The sequence below is a fragment of the Bombus pyrosoma genome, linkage group LG4 (genome assembly GCF_014825855.1).
Source record: "Bombus pyrosoma isolate SC7728 linkage group LG4, ASM1482585v1, whole genome shotgun sequence".
Taxonomy (NCBI): Eukaryota; Metazoa; Arthropoda; class Insecta; order Hymenoptera; family Apidae; genus Bombus; species Bombus pyrosoma.
In genome coordinates, this window is record NC_057773.1 from 630,836 (window position 1) to 653,215 (window position 22,380).

General features: G+C 34.0%; 1 protein-coding gene across 1 annotated transcript in view; it reads left to right on the top strand.

The window, feature by feature from the left end:
• The window catches only part of LOC122566628 (proton-coupled amino acid transporter-like protein CG1139), a 69,828-nt gene extending 62,596 nt beyond the window's left edge, over positions 1–7,232 (top strand). The window contains 1 exon segment of the mRNA XM_043724183.1: positions 7,004–7,232. Coding sequence (XP_043580118.1) covers positions 7,004–7,232 — 229 coding nt within the window.
• Positions 7,233–22,380: the final 15,148 nt, after the last annotated feature.

Sequence of the window (22,380 nt, forward strand, 5' to 3'; positions counted from 1 at the left end):
ATACTTATAACTTTCAACATTTTTGATATGTTCGAGAGGCTAGTAAAAACATGTAGGTATCTAACACCTAAACGAAATAAAAAGACAATTTTGAGACTGGTTGGAATTATATTAGCATTTTAAAATTGTCTTCCTGTAAAAAGTAGAAATGTCACTTTGTCACGATACTACCTAGTTTTCGTATTGTATTCATATTGATAGATATAAAACGAAGATCTCCTGATATTAATCAAAGATAAGAAATGATACAAATTTTAATTATAATAAAGTTTTACAAGTAAATGTGATTGCAAGAAGTTAGTATTAAGGTTAAAACTCTTAGAGCCAAAGAGCCATAAGAGCCAAAATATGTAAACGAAAATTACGTTAAATATTACGTATTAACAAATTCATCATCCAATTGTTTTTATACTTAGCTGAAAAATGGACATTTCACATATTACAGTTTCTAAATCCTATCCAAGTTTAACCTAAACTTTTAATTTTACAGATATAAGCCGTAGAAGAAGAGGGGGAACAAAACGTTATTAATGTTTTAAATTGTGGAAAAATTCGCGTAAAACGAAATGGTGAATTAAGTAAATTGCACGGAAAGTTTTCTACATTTCTACTGATTTAATATTAATTTTGAAATGATAATTGTAATAGCTCTTTTATATTTACGAAATAAAGAAAAATTTCATACCATCCCCATTATTTGAGAAGAAAACATGTTAATACGCAAGTATTATATTTACGCAAAATTAGATAAACCTGAATATAATTTACGACGAGCTGTTATGAATTATTATCTTGCTTGAGATATTAAATTACTTTTTTGTCTCCATGTCAGTAGTTCCCTTAATAAATGTTTTCGTTAATTCTTTGTGGCACAGAATATTAAAAAGAGCTCTAATTGTAGAGAAATTTTATTTAAAATTACGACTGCTCTGGATGAGTTATGAATACGTACTGGCCAAATTAATGCACGTTCTTTCCTGTTCGTCTATGAAACGCGTGTTAGTAATATTTGTGACAAAACGATATTGCTATTATAAACCACTATGCCTCGAGTTATCTTAATATTTCAAGCTATGATAATGAACGTTACACTGTGCATAAATGTATAAGTATTAAAAAGGCGGCATAATTTTTGTCCCACTATGCACCAAAGTTCGTAATATCGTCATTTTTCAGTACTTTTAAGTTATGGAATTGATCAATGTAGTGTTTTAACAGCTTATAAGATATGGTTAGGTAACTATACCCACTGTGTCACAAAGAGTTAAAACTTATCCCATTATGCTCCAAAGGGTTGAGATGTTTTACCAATGAATCCAAAAACAAAAAACAAGAAAAGAATGAAATAAAGAGAAAATGACAAAGGGTACTGAATTTTCCATAAGACGGAAGACACCACCGAAGCAATTGGACAAAGCAACGCGTAATCGCGTCAGATCATTCAGCCGTCAATGGCTTATCAGATACGCATGAAGGACGAGGACACGCATGCAAAGGCATTCGAATGCAGGGACGCGTGTATACACGCGTACAAATGCTGGAGTTAACGGCTGGCTATGAGTGGGAGTTCCCTCGAAGGGCAAAAGGGAAAAGGAGGTGGTGATGGAACACAGAAAGGTGCTTCCGTCGCACTGGAGAGAGGACGCAACCCCTTTTAGTGGCTAGCACGGCGTCTCTTCGCTCCCTCTTACCCTAACCAGCCTCACACCCCTTCAGTCTCACTCTCCTTCTCACTTATTCTCTTTATTTGTCTCTCTTCAGCTTAAGTTTGCTCTTACAGACTCTGGCTCTGGCTGGCCGTTCATCCGTTTGCCAGTTCAAGGTGGTTGCGTTCATTACCAGAGAATATAACGGGTGGTGTGGGAGTTTCAAATGACCGACCTCGTTTGTCCTTTCTGGGTTTCGAAGAACGTTCACACACTGTGATCGTTCCGATGAATTTGCTGAATTGATGTGAAGAGATGTGTTAGAAAAAATTAAATTTAGAGTTTCTGGGATGAATTAACGTGATGTAAATCTTTGTTGATTCTTTTAGGGTTTGGAAAAGTGCTCGATGAGTTTGGTGGATTGATGTGAAAATATGAGTTATAAGTAGACTGCGGATTTTTACGCATTCACGAGGAATTCAAAAGTGTAAAAATGTACAGCATGCATATAATATGCAAAATATATAAAATATCCAAAATATATATAGTACAGTATCGTAGTCTTTATAATGTTTATCTAGTAGGTACACAATTCCAGGTGCTATCTCTTTAATCGTATTTATAAAAATGTATAAATTTGTATAAATATCCGCAGTTTAGTTATAAGGGATTTAAATCTTTATAAATAGTGTACTTAACTTTTAATATAACAAGGTGGTCATTTAAAGATCTCTGTGCTGTTTTTACTGTTTATCAATAGTTATTGCCAGTATTTTCGTTATATTAATAAGTAGTAATTCTGGTAAATAAATATACAGGAATAAAAATTACCATAACAAATATCAATAACAAAAAAAAATTGACAAACAATTTCGATTTATCTTCGATATGCTAGGAGTTAAAAAGAATCAATCGGACGTATAGACTACGGACTTTTATGTAATTTTACATTTTTATTAACATAACTGAAGAAATGAGACATATATAGAGATCTCTTTTACCCATGCAATGTTATTAGAAGTACTTCACTGTGAATATATTATGTACATTTTCTACATTTTTGCACCTTCAAATTTGATCTAAAAAATCTGCGTTTATGATATACATAAATGTTTGTTGGCATTTTTTGATTTGGAAGAGATTAGATGATTATCTATCTTAATCAGTTTTACGGATTGATGTGGAAAAATGAATTAGAAGGAATTAGAATTCCAGTATCTAGGAGAAATTAGCATGATGCAAGTTTTTGTTGACTTTTTTAGGGTTTCGGAAAAGGTTTGGTAACGGTTTTTACGAATTTGATGGACAAATGAGTTAGAAAGAGTATTCGTGAAGAAATAGTATGACGTAAATTTTATTGATTTGTTTAGGTTTTGAAAAGTGTTTGGTGATTGATTTAATGAGTTTAATTAGTTGAGTGATTGAAATACAGGGTGATCCATATAATCGGGGAATCGCTTCGGCGCAGCGTTGGATTTTGTTTTCGAAAATAATAAAAAATGTTCATACAAACTTATGCCCTATTTGATTCTGTTTTTGAGTTATGTTGGTATAATTCTGTCGAAAGATGGAAGTAGTTGAATTAATTTCGCAGAATTTAGTATCTGAAGAACTGAAGAAATGGCGAGAGTAAGGCAGTCAATGATAAAACGCCTTCAGCCTTGTGTTCGAACGCAAGGAAGTCATTTTGGTCACTTCTTGCGAAGGTAGGCCGATACATGTAGTTCGTTAAAGAAGTCGCTACAACTCGAAAACAAGGTTAAATAGGGCATATGTTTATGTGGACTTTTTTTATCGTTTTCATGTGCAGAATCTATCGCTGAAGCGTTTCCTAATGCTACGGAACACCCAGTATAATGATACGTACACATACATGATTCGTAAAACACGAAAAATATATTTTGTCATATATCTTTCTCCGATAATCTTCATAATATTTACATTCTGATATATTACCAACAAAATAAGAAATATCATGTGACTTTTTATGACCAAGATGATGATATATAATAACTATTTTAAAAATAGGCGATATATTTATATCTATATCTAATTTTATAAATGTCTAAGAACATAACTAATATTATGAGATATAATATAACGTATAACAATCAGTATTTTTCAAATATTGAAAGAAATAACAAAAACAGACATTTAGTCCCAAAACAGAAAGGTAAAATTTGATAATATAGGTTAGTTTAACAACATACGAAATTTTTTAATGTATATATATTATATTATAATTTGTATATTTTCTCTTTAAATCTTCACGTTTAAATAATTTTCTGATATATTATGAAACAGAATACGGAGAACCGCGTGACTTCCTGCGACCAAAAGAAAGAGAGGCAATTGCTTTGCACCTGTTAGCGTACAGCCAAGTGATTAAGAGAGGATTATAGGCTCGGAATTGGACGAGCACGTGCGTCTCTTTTGCGGTGTAAATAACGAGTCGACGAGGGGGTGTCTCTGAGGTTTTTTCTTTTTAATTGGTACAAACGCTGGCCATCCCTTGAGCAAAATTGCAGGGTTTAGCCGTTGGTTCGAGTGCACGTGCATTTAAATGGTCGCTAATTACCCGAGTGTGAGCGGGGAATCGATTCTTTAAGTTTCAGTAATAAGAGCGTTCAGGATTATTTCGAAAAAAGATGTATTATACTCGTTACAGAAGCTTCTAATAATTTACTTGTCATATAATATATCTTTTTAAGTTTTATGTAACATTCTTTTATCGATATCGTTTCATTCAATCGATCATTTATTTTAAATTGAATATATTAATATATTGATCGATCCCTTGAGTAGATCTGTAATAATTATCAATTTCGCATTTCAGTCTCTGTTATTTCTGTGATATAAGCATCCGTCTCGTATATACATATATTCAGGTACATATACATAGAAAGATAAATTACACAATATTTGATACAATATGAAGGGTGGTTTTAAACATGTGCAGTATGCAGCTTCAATATCCAGACACTACATAATTTTTGTCTTGTTGAATCTTCTCTACAAATTCTCATTATGTGCCATTTTGTACGGAAATTTCCCCAATTATCAATCCGTGTTAAGAGCGAATTCGTATTGCAGGCGTATTGTTACGGAAAATATCTGTATATAGGCTATATCTTTTTAAATATATAATTATACATTATTAACATAATTTCTTAAGAAATAATAATGAATCATCAATATTTGTCAATAAAAGGATATACAGAGCGTTCAGTGAAATGGCATGCTCGATTTTTCAAGCTTTTCTGATAATATAATGTAAAATAATATTTCGAACAGAAGTTGATCTGTTTTGAATCAACTGTAAATTGAAATACTTAATAATGTACAAATTAAATACTTAAGTCAAGGTAACCTTGATCTTTTTAAATGGCACAGTGTATTTTTGATTTCATAGCACTGCAACTGATATCAAGATGAGTTATAATAATACGATCTCTGAATGAGTATGAATTTAGAAGTTTTGAATTCATTAATTCATAAGAACATCAACACGTGAAATTTGGTTTAATAGGGCGTTAGGTCAGATGTTTACAATAACATTTGCGCTGTCATAAAATTGCAATATACATTGATGTAATTTCTGAAAATATATAGATATATAGTATATAGAGTTTAGCTGCGAATAGTGTAACACTAACTATATTGAGTCTCAGTAATATATAATTGATTATTATAATATCCTTGGCTTACCCATTGTCGCCATTCATTTTCTTTATCCAGTTTACTTCTTCCTCTGGCAAGCTTCCGATTTCTCGCTGAAAATATTGTCACCTCTCGGATTTCTTCGAGTAATATGTTTGTTACATGGTTGGATGAACCATTCATTTAAATACTATGAATTTGTTATTATGCCTGTGTACAATATTGGGCAATACATAAACTATTTTTTTCCTTACTCCAATAATATTTACAAAATTATTCTAAATTTAAATGAGACACCATTCGTCAGCCAGTTTACAAATGTTTTAAATATAATTATCTATTCGCGACATAATTTTACCTAAACCATAATAGATGGCTCATTCAACCATATAACAAACATATTACTCGAAGAAATCCGAGAGGTGACAATATTTTCAGCGCGAAATCGGAAGCTTGCCAGAGAAAGAAGTAAACTGGATAAAGAAAATGAATGGCGACAATGGATAAGCCAAGGATATTAACGGAGTTCATAGAGGGTGGCGTGAAGAAGAGATGATTACAGTGCGTGGCAACCGAAAAGGGGTGGTTTGCTTCTGGTGGCTTTCTTCTCCGGATATTCTCTTCTGCTGCGTACGAGAAGTCGAAGCTAAGGTGAAGAGCCTTAGCTCCCGTTCGCACTGTCGGAAACGGAGAACCGGTCTACCCTTATCTCGAGTTTGCAAGACTGCTTCCAGTAATACCGTGCGCGGGCTAGAACCCCTTACGAGAACGAGAGCCCCGTGAAATATCGCTAAACGGCTTGTACCCCTTTCTCCTACTTCGATATCGCTCCTCTTTCTCTATTATCTGCTTTCTCCTTCTGCTTTGGGGTATATGTACGTATAGTGACTATATAAGGCATTTGCATACCATTGCATCGCAGTACCTTCATAGTACTACAAAAATTTGATGTTATGAAAATGAAATGTATAGAATCTGGTAAAAATAGGTTTCATTGGGAAATAAGAGCATGTGTCAATATCTTTTATAGCTACTGTATCTTTTCAGATAAAATCCCTATCATTTCTTACAAAAGGCTTTGGATCCTTCTTGAAAATCATACCTAGGCTATTTATGCAAATTCACATTTTTATAAAGATAATAGAAGAATAGTAGATATGTTTGTAGTTTTTCGAATTTCGATCGTGTTCTTAATAGTACGCTTTGTTTCTATGTTTCGAGAACATTGCAGTTTACTTTTTCAAGATAGACCTGAAACGCACTATTAAAACATGATTGACAACCGAAGAACGACAAATATATTATCTAGTAATCATCGTGGAAGTTTAAAATCGAATAAAGAATAGAACTTAGTTTTACCTATTAAATACCTATTGTAATAGGTGCTTAACTTTGCATATTCTACATACTTCTCCTGAGTAATTCAACTAATATTATTTTATAAATTACATGCTACGAGTTATCAATATAATATTATAAATATCCCAGAAACATTTAATGATTGCAATAATTACATTTGATTATTGTATTTGACAAAAAATTCGTCATTTGTGATGATATTTAGAAAATCATTTTCTGGCTCAGTTTCATTTCAGCTGTCATAAAATGCTTTTACGTGAAGTAAATAGTTAACTATGTGTGTTAGTGCATCTGTTATCCTCAGTATAAGTGTGAGGTCAAGAAAACTTGCCATTCAGCAAGTTTAAGTTCCAAATGGCAAAAGCAAAGGATCTTCAATTAAAAATTACTAAAATTGGTGAAAATTGGGCTACTAATAAACACCAAAACAATATCAATACAGCAACTATGGCAAATTTAGTGAAAGTTAACAAACCGTTAGATAGCGATCGGAAACACGTTAGAAATAAAAGCGGCTTCCTTAATAATCTGTCAGTGGACATTATAGATATAGGTGGCGATAAATGATTGATAAGTGTGGCTGTACAAAACCTGTACAGCATGTTACAGGAAATTTCAGACGAAATTTTAGAAAATGGTAGTCTTAAACCACCACTGATATATATTAAGACTCAAATTATAGAGTCTCTTATGGGTCTCCGAAAAGAAATAGAAAATAAAATCTTCACTTTAAAACAATTAAAAAATAATCATCAAAATGCAAGCTAACACCACCGAAATTTATAGTAAGATTATTCTAGCCTTAAAAGAGAAGACTTTCATATATACTACATAGTTAAAGAAAGGTTATCCTTATAGGTTATCCTTATATAAGATAAAGTTGTAATTAGTATAAGGTAGTTTTAAGGGCGATGCAGCCTAAAATAAACACTGACACAATTACCAACGAATTAAAAGAATTCAACCATCAGGTAAGGTATAAATAATGATAAATAAATAACAGTAAAACAGCTACTACCACTTTTATTCGTCGAATTCGAGCCTAGTGACAACAGCAAAGAAATTTACAAAATCGATAAACTATTAAATGCCATAGTATGAATCACCTAATTTGAATCACCTAAAATAAAAAAGGATATTTCTCAATGCTTATACGCCAAGCTTATGGTCATACCAGGAATTAGAACTCTCGCATGTGTCAAATGTGCAGGCAAATACTTGACTTTGAATTATTTTTTATGGGAACATCATTCTTCTAGTTATAAAGGTTGTATAATAAGATAAAAGCTACAACAAAGATTATATACTAGACTTAGATACAAAAACGGTTACAGACAATTCAAATCTGCTCCTTCAAACAACAACATCACTGCAAGGCATCAGTAGAACACAAATACAAAGCCTTATGCTCAAATTCATAAAATTGAAAAAGGTTTCCTTACTACAAGAAACTATGATTCAGGATTGAACACGATAAAGATAAAAAACCTGTCATTGCAATCAGCTGGAAATCTTGAACTAATAACGACCATGTTTCTTTAACAAGCTAAACTCTTAAGTTAGTAAATTAATGCAATGATTGAACTTTTCACACGCGTACTTGACAATAATAATAATGAATACTAATGAATATTACGCTGAAAATTGTAATTTGGGACGTTAACGGGCTACAGTACAGAATTCAGGAGTTCAGTCTTCTTCTTATTCACTGACAAAATTGATATAATCTATATTGTGGAAGCTTATCTTGCAATTAAAAACTATGTTAAAATTTCCTTCTATAATATTTATGACGCTTAGGGAAGCTATATGGCCCCTCCCCTAATGAAGACACAAATTATTCTTTATGGAAGGCAGCTGCAAAATTCAAAAGGCCTTCAAGTAAATGGCAGCTACACGAGAAGCACAGTAGAAAATATCAATACTTTTACCGAACACCTTTACGATACATTTCAAGAACGTTCATTACTGTTTACTAAAACAACAAGAATGCTCACTATTATTATTAAATATTTTCCCATTAAAAGGAACATAGCTCAAGTTCTTATGATAGTTGAATTCAATAAACATTGAACCTTACTGTCATTCTACAAACCAATTTCTCTACTTCCTATAATGTTAAAGCTATTTGAGAAATTAATTCACAACAGAATGAAAAAGATAATAGTAGAAAACGGCTTAATCCCATCACATCAATTTCGTTTTAGAAATAAGCATGCCACTATATAACAGATCTGGCTAACAAACTAATAGGTTAACAAATAAACTTACATTCGCTCTAGAACGCAAACAATAATATAGGCACAAAAAAACATTCGATAAAGTTTGGCACGAGAGCCTTTTATATAATTATATTATATTAAAATCAAACAAATGTTCCCTCCAATCTATTACCTGCTCATTATATCATACTTGGAAAATAGAACATTTTTCGTTAAAATACAAAACGCAGTTTCTGACATTTACGATATCAACGCAGGAGTTTCTCAAGAAATTGTATTGGAACCTATTCTGTAAACACTTTATACTGCGAATATATCTACTACTTAGAAAACGGATCTATTCGTATTTGCTGAAAGTACCATCATATTAATCACTCGCGAATATCATAATGCAAATTCTTCCATACTGCAGCAGTATGTGCAAAGAATTTAAGAGTGGCCAAACCAATGCAAAATTGGAGTAAAGGCTAGCAAAAAGAAACATATCACCTTCGCACTAAGGAAAGGAAATCTCCCTCCAAAATGACTCAGCAGTGTTATGATATCTCACAGAAAAATAGCTAGCTAGGAATGCATCTAGACAGTCGGTTGATATGGAAATATCATGTACGCAAAGAGATCGATCAAATCGATTAGAAGGAAAATATGTACTGGCCTATCAGGAAATTCTCTAGATTAAGTGTAAACAACGAATTCTTAATTTACGAAATAGTTATCAAACCAATCTGAACGTGCGACATTGAGCTGTGGGGCATGCCCGGAAGAAGTTATATCGCAAAGCTTGAAGCACTACGTTCCATAGTACTTAGAACCATAGTTAACGCAAACTTCGTGATACCTGCAAACTCCAAATAGATTTAAAAACTTCATCAGTAATAAAAGAAATAACATGCTTGAGAACCAAATATAAAGTAGAATAGGCGATCATCTCAACAATTCAGCTAAAGCACTGTATATTGTAAGTGAGCTTAATCGGAAAACTGCAAGTGAACACTCCAAGGACCGTCTTCCCTAACAGCAAAACACTATATTAAAACTCTTGCACAGAAGCACTATTTAGAGGCATTTACTTTCTGCTAAGGAAGCATCTACGTGTTACTTCTTTGAAACTCCGCTATAATTTACCGAATTATATTAGTATAATTTACCGAATATATACGATATATTTCCAAAATTTGTCATCCTTTATCTTCAAATAATATAATAATATATTAATAATAATATAATAATATAATAATATATTAATAATAATATAATAATTCTCAAACAGATTTATTGGTTACTTTATTTCGAATAATTATTTATTTTTTATTCAACCTTCATTGACTTCCATGGAAAGAATCAAAATCCGATGTTATTATCCTGGAATTAGTCAGTTAGTGTTTTTTGACTAGTATACTCGTCACGAAGAAGTGGCAATATTTTGTATTATGACGAGTACTGTCAGTAATAAAATTATACAATAAAAAAATAAAACAATCGTTTCATTACAACTTAATTCTACATTATAACAGCCACACGTACTTTGTGTTTGACGAGTATACTCGTCATCGCTTACTTTTTGCGACAAATTTTAGGTGCGCACTTTTCAAAGAGGTTGCAACAGCTAACTGGTTAACAGGAAAAAGCTCGTGTCGCAATGCCTGTATCCCAGCCATTAAAAGCTCAAAACCGTCGAAAAGCAAGCTCTCGTGAAAGAAAAACGCGTGGGCGTGCAAGTGAACAGCGCGGGTGGCGCTTGATCGCTCGTTAAGAAAAGTAGAAATTCTGGAAGACATTAATTCAGATTGGCTAAGCAAGGCAACGTGCGCGAAATGCGGATTCACAGTTAATCGCGTTATATTTTCGAGATCTCTCGTGCCCGCTGGAGAACGCAACCCTTTCGATAACAGTAACGACAACAGCTCGTTATGCGCTGCCATATTTAACCCTTTTCCTCTCTTGATCCTAATTTTCAAACTCGTCTGCTGTCTTGTCGTGGCGCGTAGGGCTATTGAAGAGGAATCCACCGTGTAGACAGAAATGAAAGAACCAACAGAGAAATAGAGAGAGAGAGAGAGAGAGAGAGAAAGAAAGAGAAAGATAGAAGTCGTAAACGAGGTCGAGTGTCGGCAGCGTATAATTTCGATGACAAGCAAAGGGGTGGTTATATTTCTCTCTCTCTCTCCCTCTGTCTCTGTCTCTTTACGTAGACTGCGAGTGGTGAGCCACCCCTCTGTGATTGTATTAATTCAAACTACCCTCTCCTCCCATTTACTTCTCAGTTTCCCCTTGTTCCTCCCTTGGTTCGTCCCGCTGGTTGCCACGATCTCTTTCCAGGTCTCTTTCCTCTCTCTTCCGTTGTAGTTCCGCGATGGCCCTCACATCCTCCTACCAACCCATCCACTTCACCCCCTACCAGTCCACGACCCTCCTAAAGCACGACTTCCGGAGGCAAACGAAGCGTGCGAGCGTCGTGTATAATGAAGCGAGCTCGTTCGTTTCCTCGCCGTTGTTCCAAGCGTCGCGTCGTCACCTTCTTCCGTGTTCTTTAGATATCTATGCTCCTCTGGCCTGAAGATGCCTGAATATGGCCAAATCTCAAATATTTAAAGCGGCCCTTCTATTATTGGAATTATTTCTGTATTGTGTATTATGTGTTTACATTGTATTGATTGTTTAGAACTATGTACAGTGATTGCAAAGAATATTTACGCACCATTGTATTTATTATACCATTGACATAGATGATATATTTGTCAATGAAATCTTCCACATCGCTCCCTCTATTCTAAGGTAATGAAACTCATAATGGCAATTCTTTGAAAGCGACAAAACTGAAACCATAATCAAATAATTCTTGTTATAATATTTATAATATCTAGAGAATAAAATAAATCTCTATTTAGGTTCAAATACCTCATTTGTATTAACAAACATTTAAATTCCTATAAACATCCGCAGTCTAATTATCATATTTTTATTATAAGAAATTTCCTGTTGAACAAACTCTGCCAGTTGCAAATGATTTTCATCTTCCAACCCACACGTTTCGTTTACCTGTCATACACATACATGCGAATCATAAAGACATACTTTCTAAGCTGTTGAATACCTGAGAGGACGCAAACAGGTACGATGTCGCAATAAAGGCATCTAGAAGGAAGATTTCTGTCCTTAGAGTGGTATGAGCGAAGAGCGGAACCAGGTTACGGGGGTTTTTAATAAAATCAGGCGATCGTTGAGGCGTGTCAAATGGAAATATGCACGTTCGGTCGAGGGATTTTGCGGACGGGAGAGAAGCTTTCCCGTTTGTAAAATGGGGGTGCGACTCGATAACGATGGAATTCATCCACCCACACTCTCGAACGAACGAAGGGGATGAGGTTGGAGGATAGATGGGGGGAGAGAGTAGATAGGGATGATGAGGAAAAATTATTTTTTTCCTTTATTCCTTCCATTCGCCTGAACGTGTATCGTAATCAAGGAGGCGCGAGGTGGATTAGCGATTCGATATCGCGGAAGGTTTTTTCAGAGTAGCCTGACCGAAGGAAATTTTCCGCGAGGCCAAACAATATTCTCTCGCTTGATTTGAGAAAAAAGTTCGATCTCCGCGCAAGCAGGCTCTATCTACAATTCCCGCGGTTTCGTTTCAATCTGTTTAATGATGTGATCATTTTGAATTTTTGAAACGGTGAGACGATGTTCTCACGATTAGAAGAGTTAGAGAAAAATAGGAAATAGAATTTATTAGCAATTATTAAATATAAACGTAAAGATGAACTTATTTCTTGGCACAGGCTATTGAATATCCTAATGTTTTAATTATATAAGGGAAATGATATTATGAATATGTTGTATTATGTGTGTCGTACAAAACTGTTGAGATCTCATTAGCATTATAACGAGATCGTGTTACGTAAATTACTATTACTATTGACATCTAAAACTTCAAATCAAGCAAAAAGTGTATATAGGTGTTATAACATTTATTTACTTATAAATTAAATACAATTAAAAACGAAGAAACTAAATTTTAGTAACTATATATATATCTTTTTGATCGTGATTTTCTTTTTTAATATATATTTTTTTTATTTGAGTATGTGACCAGTATCTTCATAAAAATCTGTAATTAGATTGATAGAGTATTTACTCATTCATTAGATTCCGGATTGAAGGTAAACTAATGAAAAGTAGCAAGTTCTGTTTATATGAATGTTTATCACGCGACGAATGACGAGTTAAATAGTTTGTTTTTAAATTACAGATCGCTTGAAAGTTGTTCATAACCAAATTTGGCAAATTACAAAACAAATTACAATTAGTTTGACTCAAATAGCCATACTTTGTATTATCATTTTTAGTGGACAAACGAATATGCTCTTTTTGTTTATTTATATTTCCTTTAGTCATGTCAAGAAATGAAATGTTTTACCTAAAATAATATTTAATATAACACAATCAAACTCAAAAATTGAATTCCATTATTTATAATCGATGAGATTGTCGCGGTATATATATATATATATATATAGATTTTGACTATAATATATAATCTAACATTAATTCAAGCGTATCTGATCAGCAAAATATCCAGCAAATATTTTCGAGTTTCTCAAGAACAGACGAAACTTCAAGATTCGCTGTTCACAATTTGCGCAAACTCCCTTCAACCCCTCGCGATCTATGGAAACACACCATCCGTTCGCACGTCAAAGTGTGTCACGATGAAAGCGTGCGGTGTACATGGTAAAGTCGATAAACGTGACAAATGCGGAGGGTACACGTTCGACAACCGATCGCGTCGAAGGCAACGTCGAAGTTGCTTCGAACACTTATGGGCCACCATTCGTTTTACGAGGTTTCTTATCGGGCTGCTGCCAGCCCATAAACGCATCTTTCCTATATACGGGGCATTCTGACGCATTTACGTGGTGAATGTCACCCAGTGTGTATTTATCGAGTACCTCGCGAACGCATAATACCGGGTTTATCAGCTGGCGAGAAATATTTCGCGAGAGAAACGCGACGTGCACATCGAAGAAGATTTGGATGTTTAGTGTGGTTGCTATTCAGTTTATGTTGTATTATAAAATGGCAGGTCAGCATATGTTGAATGAAAGAAATACTGAAAATTAGTAATAATAAATTAGGAATAATAAAGATAATAATAACAACGATAAAATAATAAAATTGCGTTATACAGATATGAATTGCAGATTTGTATGCGCTTATCAAAATTTTAAGGTGCTATACTATAATACATAATACGTAAAGTAATTTTCTATATGAAATTCAGTCGTTTAATTATATCTATAAAAATATGAATTTGCATAAAGATTTGCAATCTAGTTATATATATGTAAAATAATGTAAAAATTACGGATTAAGTACGATCGTTATAATGGGATGGTAGACATAACACATAACATCTGAACTATAAATATATTTTTATAAGTTTTAATGATAAGGCAAAACTGACAAGGTACTGGATTTGAAAGTTGCTCTAATATGAAAAACTTCATATGCGAGTCTTATTCATTAGTTATAATATCTATATAACTAACTTATCATATCTAAAACATGTGAATCGTAATTTTTTATCAATTGAGTACAATAAACAGCAGAAAGTTATTTTACATGCATAGATATGTAAAAGTATGGAGTAATGTTTTATCTATGAAATAGTGTTTAAAGAAAATAGTTTCAAGAAAATAGAGTTTGCATATATCTAATTAATAAATCTTCAAATTCTATTTTCTCGGAAACGAAGCGTCTTATGAGAAAGTTTCATGTTAAATTTTTAACTTATTTTCACACGTAGAATAATTTCCTGCTGATTATTTGCTCGTGTTCAGTTCGGAATTGGTCAAGTTCAAATATTTGATAAATTATCAAGCTTAATTTTCTTAAAATCAAAGTGTTATATGAACAAATTTTATTCCACATTCTGATGATTTCTCAAGTAAAATCATCTCCTTACCAATTATATCCAAATTACTGGGATACCCTCTGTCTTTCGTGCGATTTTCGCATCGTATATGTATATATGTTCATAGCTTAGTAATTTAAGGTTTTCAGTTACTACGATCCACATTGAAAAAAGTTCAGAGTTTCGGTGGCGTCACTCTGTAACCCCAAGATACCTCCTACCCCTTGAACCATCCTTCCACTCCTCGAAAGACATCTCAGTATCCTTATCTACTGGCTGCAGGTTATCGCCGAGGTCCGAGATTATGAATTAAAAGAAAAGGAGAGGTTGAGGAGGGTGGATAAGAGGCAACATCATTCCCGTTTATCCTCGATTCGAGAGTATAACGCGTGCGAGAGCCACATCGACGAGGGTAAACGCGACGAAAGCCAGACAAAGACTTTCACCAGCTAAAAGAAGGACAGAGAGAGAGGGCCGTCTGTCGTTTTGTATATCTACCCTCGTACGGTGGAAATTTCGTTACGGGGGTGATTTTCTGCGGGGGATGGCCAGCCCCGTCCCCGCTTTAAACCTGATTGGATGCAGAGTTATCTCGCGCTGCGTTACTTCCGGATGATTGGTCGCTGCGGTCGTCATGACTACCTCACCACCACCACCGACGCCGCCACCCCCACATGTAACACCCCCGGCACCCCTCTTAGCCACCAACCGCCCCTTTGTCGTATCTTTGTCGCACAAATGCCGATAGTATGTTTCTTACTTCGTTTCGCTCGTTTCGTCCCCGTTTCAATTTTCCCAGGCCTCTTTTTTTAGACCTGTCCGTTTCTTTTTGTTGTTAAGGCACGCGGAGACACCGGGTGTTTAGATAACACGCGACAGGATACAGGCTGGACACCCTCCGAGACGAGTATGCTGAGGTTGAGAAGACTCGTGTGGTGAATGGAAAGGCGCAAGCGTGAGGGGGTTGTTTTCAGGTGTGAGAGTTGGTTGTTGATTGGAGTTGCTGTTGAGTCAGAAAGTTGAGAGTTGTTGGATTATGTACAGTTGGTCACGAAAGTATTCGAACACTTGTAGAAATCTTTTATGATTATATTATATGTGGTATACGAGACATTAGTATTATAATGCTCGTATTAGTAAATTTTGAAACGAATCTGAAAATATAACATAGAAATTAAAAGTTATTTAGTACAACCATATATTTCGCTGGGATTGCAAAAATATTTAAACAGTCAAATTACCCATTATAGTAATAAGCCTGAATCTTCAGGGCGGATATTTTTAACATTTATTATATGCTTAATATTTTGCAGCAAATATTTTATTACTTCTATATAGATTCGTAGATTACTTTCAAATTTCACCGGTATATTCGTGACAGTTTCACTGTTGCGCTAGCGATGTCTGTATGTTTTTTAAAATACAAGTTTTGAAACATTAATTCATTTTTATAAAAATGATTATTTAATGATATCTATGAAAATATAAATGGTAATATGGAATGTAATTATTATTGAAATTAAAATTAATTATTAACCTCACATATTCTAATGCTGTGAAAAAATTGGTTTTTTTTTTAGATACAAAATACAGGTAATTATGCAATATTTAAAGATGGCAATGAAATAATGTTCAAAACTAGAAAGAATTTTGAACGTCATAAGCTCAATGTGTTACCATTTGTAGCTTAATAGGACATGCAACTGGCAAATCGATATTCTCAATCTGCTTTGATGCTAATAGAACTGACATTCTTGGTATCGGACTTTCTTTATCGCAAACCCTGTACCATGATGCACTTATTATTAGTAAAAGCTACTTCTGTATACTTCAGTATTTTTTTCAGTTTAATCTGTACTTTCTTTCTTGTTCTTTGAAATTGTTCATTTTTAAAAAAAGCGTAACTCTGTATTCAAAACTTTTTTAATTTGTTTATATTTGGAAGTTGGATTTATTAATTGCAAATAATTTATAATTAATAATTATGGATAATTTTTCTTTCGCATTATTAATAACAGCTGGCTACTTATTTTGAAAAAAAACTGAACTTTTGTTGTTTATTTATGGAATTTGTGTAATCTTCTTCATCGTCTAAGTTATTATTTGATCATGTTTCCAGTATTTACTTACTTAAAATTTTCTAAAACAATGACTATAAATAGTATAAAATACTTCACTAAAATATAAAGGTATGTGCAAATATTTTTCGTAGCCACTGGATATAATTATCTATCCAAAATCTCTTCACTAATTCATCCACAAAAAACAGCGTATTATATGCTATACTATCTATCTACGTATATGTACATTTCCCAATAAAGTATCATTCAAGAAGGCAACTCGAATAAACAGAGACACATCAAGTCCAACAAGCACCCCAAACTACCGGAATCGAGCGTGGATAATAACAAGGCACCCTTGTACGAACAATAAATCTCTAGCCAACAACATAACCTGTCGTCAAAAGGATCACTATGGGCGTGACTGTAATGTCGTAGCTCGTTTCGATCGTGAGAGATGGAGACGTCAACTTTTGTACGATTCGTCTCGGACCGCTGTCGAGAATCGAGGCATCGAAGTGGCGTGCAATGAACATTTAGGATTCACGCTAGAGCTGTCGGATGTGGCTGCGTGCACGAGCTGACGTATACGACGACGACGCGCCGAGTCGATTTGTGGCGCGTGTTGCCTGGCCATCCCGATAATTCTGTTCATTGTTCGCTATGGGACCGACTGAAGCCACGACGAATCGTTCGCGCAGCTGAAAGATTGTTTTGCACGTGAAGATCGGTGAAATATCATACAATAGGTACAGAAAAGATATTGCCATATTATTGTATTTGTTATACCATTTATAGACTAATTCATTAGATAATTTCCAAGAATATTAAATTTCGTATCACTTGGTACAATGCTTTCGTACGATTACGAAAATTTGACACTACAAAAATGAAGTGTCGAACTTGATTAAAAACCTGGTAGTCACTGTATATTTCGAATCTATATAAAGATTTACTTCCCCATTAAATGTTACAATACTCTGCTTTTAATACTTTTTAATACTTAACACTCCATTTTAATACTCCACTATTTAATACTTTTTTATACTTTTGCATATTATGTGCATTTTGTACATTTTTGCATCTTTAAATTTTTCACAAATTCATAAAATCATTAACAACACGTGTCATACTGCAAACAAGAAGCAAATGTAGGAAAAGTTTTCTTAAGTGTTTTGAAAAACGAATGTTTGTAAAAGTAGACGAGCATTATGTATTCTGCATACAAAACGTCCTCGAATAGAAATTGCAAATTTGAACAAAATGCTTGCAATTTATTATAACAGAAACTATAATGTACCAAAATAATTGCTGAAATATCGTTAAATATTTATCGCTAAATATTAGCTATATCATATATAATGTTCGATGTATGTATGTATTAATCTTATATCAGATATATTGTTGCCATACTTTGAGTAGATATTTTATGTTTATTGTAAATGTGACTTTGTAAATTAATCATCTTAATCTCCTTGATATTATTAAGTCTATGAATATAATCGAGTTAGGTAATACACGCCGTGGCACGTTAGGTCACATGCTTGTTGGTGTCTATCGCGTGCATACTATTTGCGCGCAAAAATTCAGCCATGGTGTTCGGTTTCGCGAATGTCTGCTGAGTCAGGAACCCGACCATCGATCACTTATTGTTAGCGACCGAACAGGCGTCGTATCGCGACTGCACTTATTTGCTTCGACACCCTTTTCGCCGACACAATTCTGTCATTTCCATAAAAAATCCCTATGCTGATAGATCGACGCTTTCAATTCCGCACGAACAATCGCCGTGTAATCCGATCAAACAATTATTTATTTCCTTTGAAATTTACGATCGATCTTTGTTTCTGAGAACTACAATGTTGATTTCAACGCTTCTTTTTCAGATATTTAGCTACTTTTAACAATATCTGTTTTAATTACAAAATCGCTCATAAAATCGAATTGCAATTATTTTTATGCCTTGTAATCATAGCTACGTGAAATAGAATATACTATGACGTAATTAACTCGATTTTTAAAAGTCAACGTACAACAATGGAAATGGCGTTTGTAATCGTCAAATCAACAGTCCGATGACTTCTTATTTTCAATTTCTTTAATTTTTGTATTCGAAATTACATTAACATTAGAACTACTAAATTCTACAACATTTTGAGTTGAAAGAATCTATCCAACTGAATCGAAGTTTACAATTCTTCTTTTTTAGAACATTATGACACATATTGTTAAAATGTAGCCCAATTTGTTCATCTTCACCTTTATTATAAAAAAGTAAGAAAATATATAATATTACAAAATAATAAAATAATGTTACAAAAATTATATAACGCCTATTAATTATATCTTCATAAAATTATAAAAATAGTAGACATATTATTATATCGATATGTTGCTATATCCTTGGCGTTGAAAAAATTTAAGGTTTTGTAATCTTTATTGTAATATTATCCCAAGATTTTTGTGGCTCGGATGTTTAAATTTCTAAATTTCTTTTAGAAATACATTAATAATCATTGTACTGATATGTAAATAAGTATAAAGTGCGTTTTCAGTTTGCTTACTAAGTCAGATATACGAATCAATCAATACACAAAGTAGTGATTGTATCTACAAAATAGTATTTGCAAACTATGATATTTGCTACGTACAGCATTTATATACATATTTACTGATTAGTTAATTAAAAATGTAATCAAATTTCGTATCATATGATTACAAGTTACAATTTGATACTATTAAAATGAAATGTAGTATTGGACATATTGTATTGACATTTTTGTAGATACAGTATTTTATATAAGCAACATGGACGTGGGACAATACAAACAACGACATCGGCGTTATCGGAAAAGGTATCCGTCGCAAGGAGTTTCAAAGTACGAGTAATTACATCGGCGGTTGCGGACTTTGCGGAAAGGATTCTAGCTGCGTGTAAACGATCCTAGGGTCGTGTCCTGGAGAAAAAGAAAGAGCTCGTCGGTGAAACCGTGAACCACCCAGAAGTGTAACACTAGCCCTGGCTCGCGGAGAAGGTTCGCGCGCCTTACGGTGCAGAAATGGCGGCTTGTATCGTGCAAATCCTAGACATGTTGCACGAAAAAATGCGTGGTACGCGTATAAGGTGACCCGACGACCGGTCACCTGCCGTTGGATACCAAAGACACTTTATACTGGTGGCGATATAGGCTTTAAAAGAGCCTGACAGATGACCGTCGATGGGAAATGGACCACCATGTATGTGATGAAAATTATATATACCATGTACATCGTTGTTTGTTGGAAAGAATGACGCCGTGAGAATTTTTAGCACGATGGAATGAGGGTTATGTTGCGGAGGATGCTGTGAAGGTATGTTAGGAGACGGGTAGCATACGAGGTAATAGAGCGGATGATCTGCAATTAAAATTTGTTTCCATAATAATACAAAATTCAGATTGTGTGTATGGTTAATCCCACCGCGATATTGAAATGTTTGTTTTAATTTCGCTTTTATCTCAATAGAGAAAAGGACTTTTATCGTTTCGACATTATACTTGTGTGGAATGTTTTAAGCAATAATATTCTTTCGTATGTTCTCCGATATTGAAAAGTTAACGAAAAGTAAGGAGTCAAAGTACGACACGGTTAAAAATAATACGAAAGAGAAGGGTTTAACATAGAAGAACCTGACTTTTGCTTTTTCACATTAACACTTGCTGCTTTCTTTCGTCCATTTTCAACCTAATCGCGTTTTTCTATAATTACGAAATTCTTTGAATTTAAAGAAAATGGAAAAGAATCAATGCTTATATGCATGATTTCTTGTTAGAATTTTACGTTGAAGATATTACATTTTTGGTAAAACATCAAAAATCATTTTGCTTGTTGAAATAAGAGTGAAAGTAGGATATAATGTAGGGAGTCAAATGGTTTCAGAAAAACGAGTCACGTTCGTTTACTTAAGTGTTTGAAGCCGGCCGAAGCCTCGGATCTGGACGTCTTGCCGTTTTCTCGGCGACTGACTGAAACGATCATCGTGGGATGTTTAGATCATCGGCGCTCGGTCCATCACGAACACCGACGCCTGAAACGGGTCCTCGAGAGAGGTTTCCGCGTCTTATTGCCTACAATAAAAATCACAGGTGAAGTCTCGCCAGTGTATGTGTGTGTATGTGGGTATGTTTTTCGAATGGGCATTGATCTGTTTTCAATACAAAGAAGAGAAAACAATTGGAGAGAAATTATTCGTAAAGTGAAAATGATTCCGCGAGCATTTTTAAGACGATGTTAAAATGGTTATCTATACATAATATATACATAACAATTTTTTACTAAATACCTATCTATTTGCGGTCTGTAGCTTCTATATACATTTTCAGATTGTTTTCTAATTTGACTACTATAATAATGGCAGTCGTTATAGTGGTTTTGAAATTTCAAGATCTTTTATATGACGTATGCATACAATAAACATTAATAAGTTGACTATCGCGCCTATCGTTACTGAGACGTTTGTATCACGCGTAAACGATTTTCAATTGACGTCAAAAGGCTTGATGAGTTTTAAGAAAAAGGATGCAGTCATAATGGAAGGCCGCAAGATTTCGATCCAGCACAGTCAACGCATTAAAAATTGAGATATAAAAACTTCGTATATATTTATAATAAAATACGAAAGTCGATCATTTTTTCTTCACACGCATAAGAAGATTCAGAGAATAGGTCGAAACATATGAAGCCCTTTATTTCGGATTAAATCCCGCAGGCGTTTCCTAACGAGGAAATCTCCCCATCTCCATGCTGTTTATCCTCACCTAGTACACGTTGGGCGTTGTTTACATGCGTAACAGCCCCGGTCGTGACATTACTTTGAAGTGTCGCATCTGCGGTTACCCAAGAACACCCTGCGGTGAATATTGTGGAAATGGGTAAGAGAACTTTGCGTTGCTATTTAATCCCTTCGCATCGCGCACGTTCGCGGCCGGTAACGCGATTTCGAGTGGAGATTTTAAATGTAGGACAGAGGAAAATGTTTCATTGTGCAACGCACCCTCTCGATCCCTTCTTTGTAAGTATCTTTGTGCAACGCTCTTAAGAAACATCTTCGAACATGGTAAGGTGAATACTGTATGGGTTGGGCATTTGTATGCTTCTTTTTGTCAGCATTTATTCATTTTTTGGACATAAGTGGGTATTTGTGGTGAGTGGTTGGAAGATGTTTTGTTGTGTTTTGAATGTGAAGTGTTAGTTATCTAGGTATTACAATATAGTTTATGGCTATTGAATTAGGATTACATGTAGAGCCTTCATTTTTATAAATATAATATGTCACGTACCTATTTATACTTACATATAGTATGTTAAATAAATAGAAAATTATTCTTGGTTGTATTTTTCCATCCCAAAAATCGCATAAAAGCAACGTCTTCAAATAGAAATATCCATTTAACTTTACTCGTTGGTGTGTTAATTGAACACGAAATATCATCCTTATAAATAAAAAATATATAGATCCCTTACAAAATTAAAAATGTAAT